General features: G+C 47.7%; 2 protein-coding genes across 14 annotated transcripts in view; one reads left to right on the top strand and one right to left on the bottom strand.

Annotated features, from left to right (window-relative positions):
* The window catches only part of TSC1 (TSC complex subunit 1), a 26,788-nt gene extending 20,674 nt beyond the window's left edge, over positions 1–6,114 (top strand). For 7 of the 10 annotated variants that reach the window (XM_039720244.1, XM_039720242.1, XM_039720243.1 and 4 more), the window contains 6 exons: positions 100–282; positions 636–746; positions 1,220–1,342; positions 2,291–2,478; positions 2,585–2,746; positions 3,127–6,114. In XM_039720244.1, the coding sequence (XP_039576178.1) occupies positions 100–282; positions 636–746; positions 1,220–1,342; positions 2,291–2,478; positions 2,585–2,746; positions 3,127–3,607 (1,248 nt within the window). In that variant the 3' untranslated portion in view covers positions 3,608–6,114. The remainder of the gene's footprint in view (positions 1–99; positions 283–635; positions 747–1,219; positions 1,343–2,290; positions 2,479–2,584; positions 2,747–3,126) is intronic. The other 3 variants (XM_039720249.1, XM_039720245.1, XM_039720248.1) reach the window with 2 other exon arrangements.
* Positions 3,899–13,803, bottom strand: SPACA9 (sperm acrosome associated 9). Of its 4 annotated transcripts, none has more exons than XM_039720265.1 (4): positions 13,739–13,803; positions 12,804–12,965; positions 11,525–11,727; positions 3,899–11,001 (listed from the first exon to the last, which is right to left on the bottom strand). In XM_039720265.1, exons 2-4 carry the CDS (start codon positions 12,945–12,947, stop codon positions 10,674–10,676), a joined length of 675 nt encoding a protein of 224 aa, XP_039576199.1. In that variant the 5' UTR covers positions 12,948–12,965; positions 13,739–13,803; the 3' UTR covers positions 3,899–10,673. The 4 variants fall into 4 exon arrangements, with proteins under 4 accessions (XP_039576199.1, XP_039576200.1, XP_039576201.1 ...); XM_039720266.1 differs by lacking the exon at positions 13,739–13,803 and adding an exon at positions 13,638–13,708; XM_039720267.1 differs by lacking the exon at positions 13,739–13,803 and having other exon boundaries at positions 3,899–10,760; positions 10,863–11,001; positions 12,804–13,085.

Genomic DNA, 13,803 nt, shown 5'->3' with positions numbered 1-13,803 from the left:
TCCTGCATGCTGGTAATGACAGCTTTGCTTGGCTGAGCATAGATGTCCTAGCTGCTAAGCAGGTGTCTTGTCTGATGAATCATGTGGGTTTCTTAACAGAAAGATCAGCTGAAACTGCAGGAAAAGGAGATCCAGGCCTTGAAACTGAGTCTGCAGAAAGAACAGGCAAGGTACCACCAGTTTCAGGAGGAACATGATAATATTGTGGCTCAGCTTCACAGCCAGATCCGACAGCTGCAGCACGACCGGGAGGAATTCTACAACCAGAGCCAGGAATTGCAGGTATGAAGCAGCAACAAATTTGTTGTTGAAACCATTACTTATTGGTTTTAAAAATAACTTTCTTCATAAAGAGGCATGAAATACCTGAGAGAAAACTGCACATTTTTATTAGAGAGATTGTCCTGATTCAGAATAAGACAGTGCATAATTGAAAGTGCCTAACTTAATATCATCCTTTTACAGTCCTGTTTTGTCCTGTCTTCAGCTTGGAAATAGGAAAAGGCAGGTTCTTAGCTGGTTTGGAGGGGTCAGTATAACTTGATTTCCAGTGTTGGTGGTTTACAGCCTCCTGTGCCTTTGCTGTCCTTAGTGAAGTTCCAGAACCCTGAGTAATTTCTTTGTCCCTTGAACAGACCAAGCTGGAAGACTGCAGGAACATGATAGCAGATCTGAGGTTAGAGTTAAAGAAGGCAAACAACAAGGTGTGTCACACTGAATTGCTGCTTAGCCAAGTTTCTCAAAAGGTAAGAGGGTCCCTTTGTGTCTTTCTGATTATTTTTATGTGATAGTTTCCATTAGGTGCTTTTTCTTTCTTGAACTGAAAGAAGCCTGTGCTGAGCTCCAGAGTCTGATACTAACTGCACAAAAACAACACACAAAAATGTATTTTGGTGAAGAAACTCTAAACTCAGTTAAAGAGCTTCTGAAACTTCTTATTTTGGCTTTTTCCACAGCAGGGATTTGCAGATTGAGCATTATGAATTTATATTAAAACTGCTTAATCTTGACAACTGATACTGTTTATATCATAAGTTGAATGGAAATGAAAAGTTCTTTATGAAAACAATTTATCTAACACTTAACTACCTATGAAGCATTGGATTTTAGCCTTTGTTTCCCTTCTTCATAAAAATACCTGTGAACACAGTGCCTGTCAGCTGTGACTCTCCTGAACTGTTCATCCCAATGTTGGACTCTGTTCCATTTCCCTTCCCAGCTTTCCAACAGTGAATCAGTGCAACAGCAGATGGAGTTCTTGAACAGGCAGCTGCTGGTTCTTGGGGAGGTCAATGAGCTGTACCTGGAGCAGCTGCAGCACAAGCACACAGACACTACAAAGGTACCAGTGCAGAGGACTTTTGGGGAGACTTCCCTTGAGGTCATCATCCAGCCATTCCCAGCCCTGAGTTCAGAAGGAAAGGCTTTGTAACTTAACAGACTCTTTGTTCTGAAATTGATTTTCAGGGATTTGATTGTATGTTTGATCTTCTGTTCAGATGTTTTATGCCCTGTGGGTTTGAGGAATATCTTCAGTGCCCCTTCTGAAAGTTAAGAAAGGGTTGTTGGGGTACACCTGGGGCCTGTTTTAGCCAACTGATGTAAATTCTTAACAATTTCTTTTCCAAAAGTCAAGACTTCACTGTGCTCAAATGTAACTGACAGCAGATTGTTGGTAAAATAATGCAGGGTAGTAGTGCCAGAATTTGTGGAAAGATCTTAACAAGGATTTTACGGGTTTTTGTGAGGTGTTGCTTCAAAATGAGCATCTCAGCCTTCCCACTCAGTCATTTTCCTATTAAAAGTTAACAGTAACTTCACTGTGGTTCATATGGTTTTACTTCCTGACTTCAAAGAAACCTTTTTCTAATTAGAAGCAAGTAAATTACACAACAATATAACTGTTCCTGCGTGAGAGCACGTAATTAAAGAAGGTGAATAATACACTGAAAAGAAATCTTCTACTGGTATTTAATGAAGGTCGTGTTGGAAAATGGATTTAAAATAGAGTTTGTCTACTCTAATCCAGTGCAGAACTGGCAAGAGTGCTTTGATGAAAAGAGGTTTTCATAAGGAACATTAATGTGCTAATAAATTCCAGTGATGTGTAGTTATTTTAATAGTGTACATCCTCAGCAGGGCTGGTTTTCTATATCTGTTTTTAGAAATGCTGCTTTTATTCTGGCTTGCTTTAAAATGTGCCTATTTATAACATCAGAAACATGTCTAAACACCAATAAAAATAACACAGGATCAAATTAGACTTTACCATTGTGTTGTTTGCTTCGAGGAGGTTGAAATGTTGCACGCTGCTTTTCGGAAAGAACTGGAGAAAGCAAAGTTGTGTGTTCAGCAGCAAAGCCAAAGGCTCGATGCTTCCCAGAAAAGGATAGCTGAACTGGAATCTCAGCTTGCAAAAAAGGACCACCTCTTCCTGGAGCAAAAGAAATACCTGGAAGATGTTAAAATCCAAGCAAGGTAGGGGTTTCCTGTGTAACATTTTAGCTGTGCTTTGACAGATGCACTCTCACAGCTGAGGCAGAATCTGGAGATTTTGGACATTCTGGTTTCTCTCTTTGCTCAGGGGTCAGCTGCAGGCAGTAGAAAGCAGGTACAAGGCTCAGAAAAAAATCACCCAGGCGTTTGAGCTGGAGATCTTGGATCTGTTTGGGCGGCTGGAGAAGAGCAGTCTACTGAAAAAACTTGAAGATGATAAAACAGAAGCAGCTGAAGCAGCAGAAGAAAGGTGAGGGTGGTGGTGTGAAATCTGCAGGAGCCATGGGGGATTATTGTCAGTTTTGGACTTAAAAACAGTGGATGTGCAAAGCTGAGTGTGTGACACATTTGGTTACTCCCTGTCTGTGAGGGTGGTGGTGTGAAATCTGCAGGAGCCATGGGGGATTATTGTCAGTTTTGGACTTAAAAACAGTGGATGTGCAAATGACACATTTGGTTACTCCCTGTCTCTCCTGCTTTGCCCCAGAGGTGTGAAAGGAAACCTGTTGAAGTACATAGCCAGAGGCAGAAAGGGAAAGTAATCAAAGTAATCTGCCCTGGCCAGCATTTCCCTCTCCACTGTTTAATTACTGTGATTTCCTTGACACTGTGTCCTCTCTTTTCCCCAAGCAGGCTGGATTGTGGTAATGAAGATACAGCAGCACACAGTGAAGAAACACTTGGTAGAAATGGAGAGACCAAACCTCCCAGCACCCGAGGCAGCAGTAGCAGTAAGGGGGGCAGCAGCAGCGAGCTCTCCACCCCAGAAAAACCCCAGAACCAGAGGCTGAGCAGTCGCTGGGACACATCTGTGTTGCTGGAGCCCTCCACTACTGTCCCACTGACTGTAGGTTCACTCCCCAGCTCCAAGAGCTTCCTTGGAATGAAGGCACGAGAATTATTTCGCAACAAGAGTGAGAGCCAGTGTGATGAGGAGGGGGTCAGCATCAACAGGCTGTCTGATGCCCTAAAGACTGAACTATGTAAAGATCCAAGCATGGAGTCCAAGGCCCCTCCAAGCCCCGAAAACCTCTCGCCTAAGCTCCAGGAAAGCAGTGTTGGACAGCTTCATATCATGGACTACAATGAAACTCATCATGACCACAGTTAAAGAGGAAGATAGTCAATCAGTGTTATTTTCATATTCTTGGCATAGAACAGGAGGCGTGAGTGCAAGTTTAACTAAAAGCTTTTATGTTTCTTTGGTCTGAGCAGTGGCTCATGCAGTGGAGCAGGATCGATGGCCAGGAACGGAAGGAGGCTGCTGAATGAATGCAAAGTGGATTTTTGGGTCTGGAATTGAAAATGCCCAGCCTAACTCTTGCTTCTTTCTCAAATTCAATCCTTAGCAGCGTGTACTAATTTGAAGGGACAACTGTTAGCATTTGCAAGTATTTTTTTCCCCTTTCTCCCTGTCCCCAGTTGAGTGGCTGCGTTTATGAACTTGAGTGCAATATGAGGCCAAATTAACATTTGTGAGTTTACTCTGAATGCTTTGTATTTCTTTGCAAGCTTCCCATTTAGAGCAGTTGGTTGTGCTGCCTGTCCAGGTGACTTTGGTTCCTTTCATCCTGGAAAGAAGCAGCACTAGGATTTTCCAGTGCATTCTCTATTTTTGCCTGTCCACTCTCCCACATCCCTCAGAGCCCAGCCTTCATTAAGTTGGAGTATGATTGAATACCCAAATGTTTAAAGAACATTATACCTCTGCAAAATGATTCATTCACCCTAATTCATGATCATTGTTTATATTGTCCTTAACATTTCCTGGGAAGTTACATTTGAACAGACAAAAAGGAACTGGAGCTTGTAATGCAGAAGAGACCGTAAATGCTGAAGACTTGTTAAAGCACCAGCTTCAGATCTTCATGGTGTTTGAAGTGTTTGCCTGATTGACCTCACACTGGTTTGTATGGGAGAGCAGTTGGGGTGGGAGAAGAGGGAAGAGGAAGCTTTACTCAAGCAGGGAGAGGATGCAGAACATGGAGGTAGAATTCCAAGCTTATGAAGATCTGCAGAGGAGGATTTGCTTCTCTAATCAGGGAAACGTGCTGCCTCACCCGTCTTCATTTGTTCTTTGTTTGAACAAGACCACCATGTTTTGAGTCCAAGAAATTGGCTTCATTCTTCCTGGCAATACCTTCTCAGGCTTGCCTTGGAGAGCATGGTTTCCTTTGAGTGCCCTCCTACTCAGATTCCAGCGCATTTTTGAGTTCAGCAGTGTCAATTTGGCTCTAGGTCTCTCCCCTTCACCCTCATCCTACTTCCTTAGATGACAAGGCTGAGGAGGAATCCTGCTCACACTGAAATCAGAATCCTGGCGTGAAGCCTTTTGGTATTAATTATGTTTTAAGTCAATTATGAGCCTTCTGTGAAGGAGAATTGTGGGATCAGGGCTTGTCAGTGGTCAGACTCAATCTCCTTCCTGGCAGAACAGGGCCTGCTGTTAGGAAGGCAGTGCTTGTTTTAAATGTCCCCCGTGGCTGGGTCCAGCTGTACTCAGATGGTTCAGGCTTCACACTTCCCCTGCATCACTCGTGGCCTCTTCTCCTAAACATTCTGTGGGTGGCAGCTGCTGTTTAAGAACCACCTCACACAGAAATCAAGTCCAAGCACACTTGCATTTGTAGTCCAAATCCCTTCTTAGCCCGGGAGGGAACGAGGCTGTCAGAGCAGCTCAGCTCACTGCTGCCAGGCCTCGTGCTCCCCTTCCCGCCTCCTCCGTAACTCCAAGGTCTGAACACATTTCTGCCTGTCTTAAATTATTCTCCGTGTCCTTTCAGTTGGTCAGTCTGAACTCTGAGAGTAGAGGTGAACTTCAGTGGTTGTGTCAAAGCTGACTCTGCATGGAGTAGAGATTAGAGAGTTGGTTGTAAGTGGCAGCCTGGTTTTGTCTTTAGGCTTTCTCAGACGTAGTGGTAGCAAACGTGGTAGCGTGTTTAGGATTTGGAGCTTTCCTGCCCCTCTCCCACTGGATCCCAGCCTGGGCAGTGAACGGTTTGCACACGAAGGGCCTGATGGGCCAGCTCAGCTGGGAATGGTGGAGGAGCTCCTTCCCATCCTGCTCTGCCCAGCCCGGGTCTGGCGTTCCCAGGAGAGGCAGGTTTTGTGTCAGTCACAAAAATGCCCTGGCAGCAACGCAAGCTCTTTGGTAAGGTGGCTTTTTTTCTTCTTTTAAACAGGATTTTAGTACCAGGATAGTAATGGAAACCACTTTAGGTTTGTTTATGGACCACAAAGATTATGGAGGAACAAATTTTGCAATTTTCTTTCCTAAGTCTAAAAATCATGGATCTGCTGTATGTAGTTAACTTGCAGTTTGTTTGAAGGGGTCCCATCAGTGAAGTGGAAACAGATTTTTTTAACTGACTGCTTTTAGTTAAATCTAAAATTGCTGTCTTTGTCAAGTTAATCTGTTCCCTGCCTCGCTCTTTGTAAGCATGTTAAACAATCCACATTAAATGCCATAAATATGAAATACGAGGAAATGGTACAATCGTAAGCTAAAGAGAACTTAAACCAAAAGGAGGTTTTGCTGTCCTTATTAGAATGTTCTAAAATGTCAAGGCAGTTGCTTGTGTTTAACTGTGAACAAATAAAATGTATTGTTTTGCACTACTCTGTGTTAAATTCCCTGCCAGACCTTTTTGGGACCAAACACATGGAAGGGAGCTCAGTGTCCAAACATTTTCCCAGATGGGACAGTCCAGAGCAGGTCAGAGCTGCTGCCCCTTTGCACAGGATTCACCATTAGAAGCTCATTTTTCTGCATGGAGCCAAAGCCTTTTTTCTTTTCTTCTGTGCCAAACAAACTCACCAAAAAATGTGCCAGTATAATCCATAAATGAACTGCAAACAGTCCAGTGCTGCAAGTCTGCTCGTGAGCTTCTGCATGGCCTTGCTCCTGCAGGCCAGGACTGCACAGTGATTAGAGAAATTAATAGCTGGAAATGTCAGAGCCTTGTTTGCAAAGCTGGGGCTGCTGTCAGGAGTTGGCTCTGTCTGTGCTTTTCCCTTCCATACAGTGCAGACACGAGGACATTTCCTCAGACCGTGAGGAATTTTGGGGCCACTTTTTCTAAGCTTAACCTGGTGAGGTAAGGTTGTTCTCTTGTTTTGCTTTTTTCTCAGACTGGCACTTTCTCACTGGTTCTGGTCTTTCATTGGTTTTTATTTGTTTGTTTGGAGTTTTTTTCCCTTCTCTTCTTGAAATAAATGAATATTTGAAAGATTGCTCAAAGCAGTTTAGTAATCCATACACAAGCCTCAGCATTCCAATTAAGGACTAAGTATAATTCTTAAATATGGGCAACCCAGACAAGGGTCTAAGTTGTGCAAGTGGCACATTGTGAACATGCTTTGGCATGTTTTGTAATGTCTATGGAGAATTTTATGTAGAAAATACCATAAACATCATCTTAGAGTTCAGTGAGACAATAAATTGTTTGGACCCCTGCACTGGGATTAGTTCTACAGCATGTGGTAGTAAAATGAAAACAAAGCACAAAGTGAATTTAGCTTGCCCTTAACCAGAATGGGTTCAAAATAAGGCATCCCTTAAGCCTGGCATGGCACAGCTGCACTTACCAGTGTAAAAAGATCATCAGATAAAAATTACCCACAGAAGTGTATTACTGGGGTACAAGAAGAGAAAAATGAAGTGCCTTCCTTACTCACTAATGCCAAGCAGTACATCTGGCAGTTCATAACAGCTGATAATCACACAGGAGACATTAGGGAAGGAAATACTTCAAATTCAGGAAATTAAAATATCTGTGCTGATTGATCCTGATTTGTTGGAACTACTTCTCTGCTGGCACAATGGTGGATTTTAAAAGTGGTCACAAAATAGGAAATCACAGCAGTTGAGTTGCTTTGTCCGTTCACACGCAGGAGCTCTGCAAAGGAAGCCTGGGTTGCATTCCCAGGGGCTTTCCTTTCCAGACAAGACTGTTCAAATACTTGACTTGTGGTCATCACAGTTTTGGTGTCTGTGGGCTTTACTTGGCTGAACTTTTTTTTTCCCTGAAGGTCTTTTCACTCCACGTTTGGGCTGGCTGATCTCTCCTGTCTGCCAGACGCTATTCCTGGTTCCTGTGAAGCTGCCTGTGCTCCATGCTCAGCTGACTGAGAGCTCAAACTGCTGCTGCAGCACCACCAGGGGAATTGAGGACTCCCAGGAAAACCTCTCCTGCCTCGGGGTGTTTATGATGCGGGGAACAGGTTGGTGGTGACAGGGAACAGCCGCTGGCTCTTCTGAAATTACAGCCCTGGGGATGGGAGTGGCCCCGCAGCTGCCCTGGGCTGTGTCCCGGGTCTGGGTACCTGTGACCAATGTTAAAAAAGCCCTGTGGGTTCAGGACTGGGGACAGCAGGGTTGTTGGAGCTGTGTGGAAGTTGCCGGTGAGAGGTTTGGACACCGCTCTGAGGCGGCCGCTAGAGGCCCTGCCAAGCCCATGCCTCGCTCGCATCTCTGGGATGCGGAGTTTGCTCTCCTGGAACCGACCCTTCTGCCACTCCTGACACCTCGGGTGAGCTCTGGCCTGTCCTCTCGGTGGGTGAGAGGCTGGAGCCACACTGAACATACAGAATGATTCTCACAGAATGATTGATTTATCACAGAACTCTTTGGGTTGGAAGGGATCTCCAAAGCTCTTCCAGTTCACCACCCTGCACTGACTGGGGACACCCTCAACTACATCAGGTTCCTCATTTTGACAAAAGCCTGATTTGACCCTTAGCTGAATCAAGGGGAGCACAGAGATAATTCATTCAGATGCCAGGATTCTGTTGGTATCATCTATTACCAGCCCATGTGTCTATTTAAGCCTTTGAACAAAAAAAAGCAGCATTTATTTCCTGGACTAAGTGACAGATCTGTAGGAAAGTCAGGCTGGTGCCCTGCCTGCTTTCTCAGTGTGTATCTTGCAATTTTATGCTCACTGAGGCTAAAGTAAAACTTTATTGCACTTTTGTGTGTGGCATTTACATCCTGTTTATGTAAATTCTTCAAACAGCTTGATTTGTAGTAGAGGAAAACAATTCTTGCTGTATCTTTTTGTCTTTTGAAGTGTCCATCCACTCTGGAAGAGGAGAACTTGTATGGAAATTAAGTAATTTGTCTGGATGTTTTTGTGAGACTTAACTTTGCAGTCTTCCAACAGATTCTGGTCTTGTCATTATCAAACCTCAGACTGCAAGTTTTATGCACTCATTTTTCTGCTTGGGTCTTAAAATTTTGGCTGCATGACACTGACTGAAAGGATAGGGCTAGGCTAGAAATTATTACTAAGATTTGGGAACTGTTTCTTGCATGTATGAATCTTATTATTAAAATTTGGGAACTTTTTTGTGTGTATCACCTTGGTCAAGTGCAAAATGTCAACTGCACTGGAGTTTTGAGCAGCAGTGGTGGACTGGCTTTGGTAGGACTGCTCTGAAAAACCATTTGTGCCGTGCTCATCCCTGGAAGCTGAAAGTGAGCTACAAACTGGAGGATAATTTTGGTCTCCTCACAGCCTGTGTGATCAAATTTAAACCATAGGACAGGGCCAAGAAGGTTGGAAACAAGATCTGGGAATAGCATCTCTTGTGTCCCCAGCACTTGTCATCATTCAGTCTTAGCAGCTTGTCCTGAAAACCTTTCCAAGGCAGCAACTGTCACTTGTCTGCACCATGGAACACAACAGGGCAGCTGCCACAAGTTGGATTTTTCAGCCTGAAGCTGCCTCTGCACCATGGATCTCAAGTGAAGCCAGAGAGGGTGACAGTGACATTCCACTGGCTGTGGCCCCAGTGGTGCCCAGGAGCTGCTCTGTGACCCTCTGTTACCATTTTGAGTTCACTAAGGTTCAGTTCAGTTGGATCAAATCTCCCTAAAAATAGGGCTCTGCTCCAGACTGGGAGGGTGCATTGAGTGCAAGTGGATAGGAGAAAGGAAAAAAGTGCAAAACAACGTGAGGTTATGTGAGGAATAAAAACGCTCCTGGAAATATTTTCCATTTCATCTGAGCTGTTATTCCATCCTATGCCCCCTCCTCTGTATTAATTCTTCCTTCTGTTTTTAGCTGCTTGTTGCCAAAACCTGGTGATTTTAAGGCAAAAGCTTTCTCATAGCAAACTGAGCCTGGTATGAAAGGGGAAATTGTTTGTTCAGGAGTGTCTTCCAGCAGGAGGTCATTTGGAGGGGACAAGAGCAGTCAGACAGGGTGGACACTTATTTAGGAAGGGCTGTAGGGTCTGAGACGTGCTGACCTCATGCTCCTTATTTTGAGCCCCAGGGCCATCGTGGGCTTGCCCCTTGGGTGGGACATTAGCCTAATGTAACGCTAACCTTGCCCTGAAGCAGGGAAAGCACAGGCAGGTCAGTCTGCAGTTTGAACAGGAACCATCTGAGCATGATGCTCCCACCACATTCCCATGGATCACGTGGACTGGAAATGGCTTTTAATTTGTGGAAGTCTGAGGAGCACAGGGCTGTTTTGTTTGGCTCTTCTCAGCACACACAAGCTAAGGGCAAAATGAACTCTGCTCTCCTTTACATCTCCAGCTCTGACAGCACAGGGGTCAACAGGTGTAAGGGGATATGTTTTGAGGTGTGAGGAGCTGCAGGAGGCTGCAGCAGAGCCCAGCTGAAGAGCACTGGCCTCTGCAGCCAGTGGCAGCTATGGAAAACCCCCTTAGTGTCCTGTGAACAGGGATTCTGTGGTCCAGCTAAACAAACGATTTCCCTGAGGGTGAGGGAGGTTTAGAGACAAATCTAAATGTCAAAGATGTGTCTGAATCCATAATGTCAGCCCTTTGCTGCTCTGCATCCCATCCTGCAGACAGGCAGCCTCTTCACCCCCTGCCTGTGGCAGCAGCGAGGGGATGTTCCTCAGGAAGAAGGCTTAGAAAATTTAAAATACTGCTTCAAATGACTTGTCCCAGATTCATGTCTGAGAGTTTAGAGCCTGCTGAGTCCTGAGTGATCCCTGCTCCCATTGCAGTGCTGGCCCAGGGAGCTTCTGTGGGGATGTGAGGAGCAGAGTGGGAACATCAGCAAGGGAGGGGGAATGCACGTGTCCCGGGCTGGCTGCAGAAAGTGGGCTCAGGATGGCTCTCTGGTGTTCATTGCACTGTATTTGATCAGCCAGGTGCTTAAAGGTGTGAGCAGACGATGCAGGAGCTCTCATCCTTTAATAGGGGTGTTTGCCTGGTGGCCTCCAGGGTGCCTTTTTTGGCGGAGGTTGATTTGCCGCCAGGAATTTCTGGAAATCTTTTTCCTGCAATTGCACAGTATTTTCATTACTATCGGAGGTCTGAACTGCAGGTTCTGTTTGGGAAGCAGGTGTCTCCTTCTTGCACACGGCACACGAGGGACTCACAACACAGAGCAGCTTCCTCTTGGAGTGTGTGACCCATTCCCTCATGCTGTCTATCACGATGGGCAGCAGGCTCACCACCCCTCCGTAGCGATGCCTCGCTTCCTCCAGGCTCAGGAGGTTCACAACACGGTGGGGGTAGCTGTGGGACAGAGGGGAGCCATTGGCACAGGAGCCCTGGCAGCCCTGGCAGCCCTCAGAGCCCAGGGGAAGCACAGGAGCCATTCCCCAAAAGCACGGATGGAATTGTCCATGGAGGGATGGGTCCTGCCAAAACCCACCCTGGCACAGGCCTGGAGTGCTGCAGGGCACACACAGGCACTGCCCTGCAGAAATCAGCTCCGTGCACTCAGCAGCAGCAGCAGCAAGGAGGGGGTGCCCTGCCTGAGCACTGCCGGGGCCTCGGGGCCCCCCCTGCCCTGCCCTGCGCCCCGGAGGGGCTGGACAGACACAGCAGCTCTCTCGCTGTGCAGGGACACTGGCACTGCTTGCCAGGAGCTGCCACAGCGAGCTGGGCACCGCCCTGAGCCCTCACGGAGCCAGGCAGGGGCTGAGACAGAGCTGCTGTAAAACCAGGGGGGAATGAGCAGCGCCAGCCCCAGCAGCGACACCAAATGCCCGGAGCCGAGCCGGGCCGGGCCGGGCCGGGCTGGGGAGGCACCTACGTGGCTCGCAGGGCAGTGAGGTCGTTGCTGTCGTTCAGGAGCACTTTGCACTTCTCCAAAAGGCCCTTGGTGACGCTGTCCCCGGCGTGCACCGCCTCCATCCTGCGGCAGAGGCAGCGCAGCTCGCTGCAGATGGACACGAACATGTTGAGGACGCGCCTGTCGGTGGAGTTGTAGCAGTGGTGGTCCTTGTAGCACTGCACCTGCACGGGGGGAACGCCAGTGCTGCTGGAAACACAGGATGGGAACACCCCAAAGGGGTGAAAAGGCTCGGGGACGTGTGTGCCACAATCCTCTTCAGGCAACGAGCAAAGCCCTTCTGGCTGGGAGAGGCAGCCCTGGCAAGGACAGCAGCTCACGGAGTGTCCTCGTCCTGGCAGCAGCCTGGCTCTCACTCTGCCTGAGCCACCCAGCTGGGTTTGGGGCTGAGCTCTGCCCTCTCAAATCCACAGCTCTGATTTGATTTAGATTCTTTCCCCCCCTCTGCCTCCAGGTGCTCTCAGTTCTACTTTTCTAAAGCTCTAAAACTTCCCAGAGAATTCACTCAGCAGCCCAGCAAACCCCGTGCCCATGTGGGACTGCCAGCCCTCCATCCCTGCTGCTCCCTGTGTGACACAGCCATTATTGTTAATGAGCACTCTGGAAAGCCACAGCAGCACCAAGAGCAGGGGCAGAGCCAGGCCTGCTGCTCCTGCAGGCCGAGGGTCACAGACTGGGCAAGGAGCCTTGGTTTCACTGTTTTCCTTCAGCCTGTGTTTAGACTGGGCAAGGAGCCTTGGTTTCACTGTTTTCCTTCAGCCTGTGTTTGTGCTGGGGAAGGAGCCTTGGTTTCAGTGTTTTCCTGCAGCCTGTGTTTGTGCTGGGGAAGGAGCCTTGGTTTCACTGTTTTCCTGTACCCTTGTGTTTGTGCTGGGGAAGGAGCCTTGGTTTCAGTGTTTTCCTGCAGCCCGTGTTTGTGCCTGTGCAAGGAGCCTTGGTTTCAGTGTTTTCCTGCAGCCTGTGTTTGTGCCTGTGCAAGGAGCCTTGGTTTCACTGTTTTTCTGCAGCCTGTGTTGTGGCTGGGCCTCAGCAGCGTTCAGCTGAAGCACAAAGTGCTGCTGAGCCTGGAGATTGCTGCTGGGATCCCGGCAGCCCCGCACAGGAGCTCTCTCCCCACCCCTCAGTCACACACAGACCTTCCTGGGCCCTTTGTGTGCACCTTCCCTTCAGCAGGAACACTTCCCCAGCCCGGGAGGTGCCCCCAGCCCCTGCTGAGCCCTTTGTGCCCAGGGCTGTGTACCTGGACAATGGATGACACGGGCCTGATCAAGTCATGGGCTTCCTCCCGGCTGCGCTCCAGGGCTCTGATGAAGGTGAACTGCTGCTGCTGGAAGAGCTTGTACTTGTCCTCGATCTTCCTCAGGGTCTCCACCACCTCGTTCATGTTGGCTTATTGCTGGATCTGGGGGGGGAAGGAGAGACAGGAGGCTGCATTTGAGAAATGATGCAATTCTGTGTTTGCCCGAGCTGGAGTTGTGGAGGTCAGTGGAAAACTTAGAAAAAAAACCCAAGCCAAACAAAAAAAAACAAAACAAAAAAAAAAAAAAAACCCCCAAAACAAAAAAACAGTAAAAAAAAAAACCCCAAAAAACCCCCCAAAAACAAAACAAAAAAAACCCAACAGAAAACAGAAACAAACAAACAAAAAAAACCCCCCAAACAAACAAACAGTAAAAAAAAAAACCCCAAAAAACCCCCCAAAAACAAAACAAAAAAAACCCAACAGAAAACAGAAACAAACAAACAAAAAAAACCCCACAAACAAACAAACAGTACAGGCCTTTCAGAGCAATCAGAATAAGCCCTGATTCATCTTTGCAAAGGATGTAGAGATATACACACTGTAATATTTAACTGCAGGAAGTGTTGAGTATGTACAAGTGACTGAGTTGATACATAAAACCCCAACCCCCACCCCCCCCCCAAAAAAAAAAAAAACCGAAAAAAAAAAGAAAAGAAAAAGGAAGAAGGGGAGCTGTGTGGGGCCGAGCCCCGCAGCCCCAGCAGGCACTCAGGGCCCCGGCGCTGCCGCGGCACGGAGCAGAGGCAGCGCCGGCCATGCGGTGTCACAAACCCCGCGGGGCTGTGCCAAAGGCAGCGCGGCCGCGCCCGAGCCGGGGGGACCCCGGGGCAGCCGAGCCTTCTGCCCCGGCCCGCGTTCCCCGCGGCTCCTACCGGGCGGAGCTGGGGCGGCGGCGGGGCGGCAGCTCCGGGACGGGCCGGCACAGCGTCCGTCTCCA

Source organism: Passer montanus, unplaced genomic scaffold, assembly GCF_014805655.1.
Source record: "Passer montanus isolate IOZ18808 unplaced genomic scaffold, ASM1480565v1 scaffold43, whole genome shotgun sequence".
NCBI lineage: Eukaryota > Metazoa > Chordata > Aves > Passeriformes > Passeridae > Passer > Passer montanus.
The sequence above is the reverse complement of the archived record's forward strand: the minus strand, read 5'-3'. Positions and strand labels throughout refer to the sequence as shown.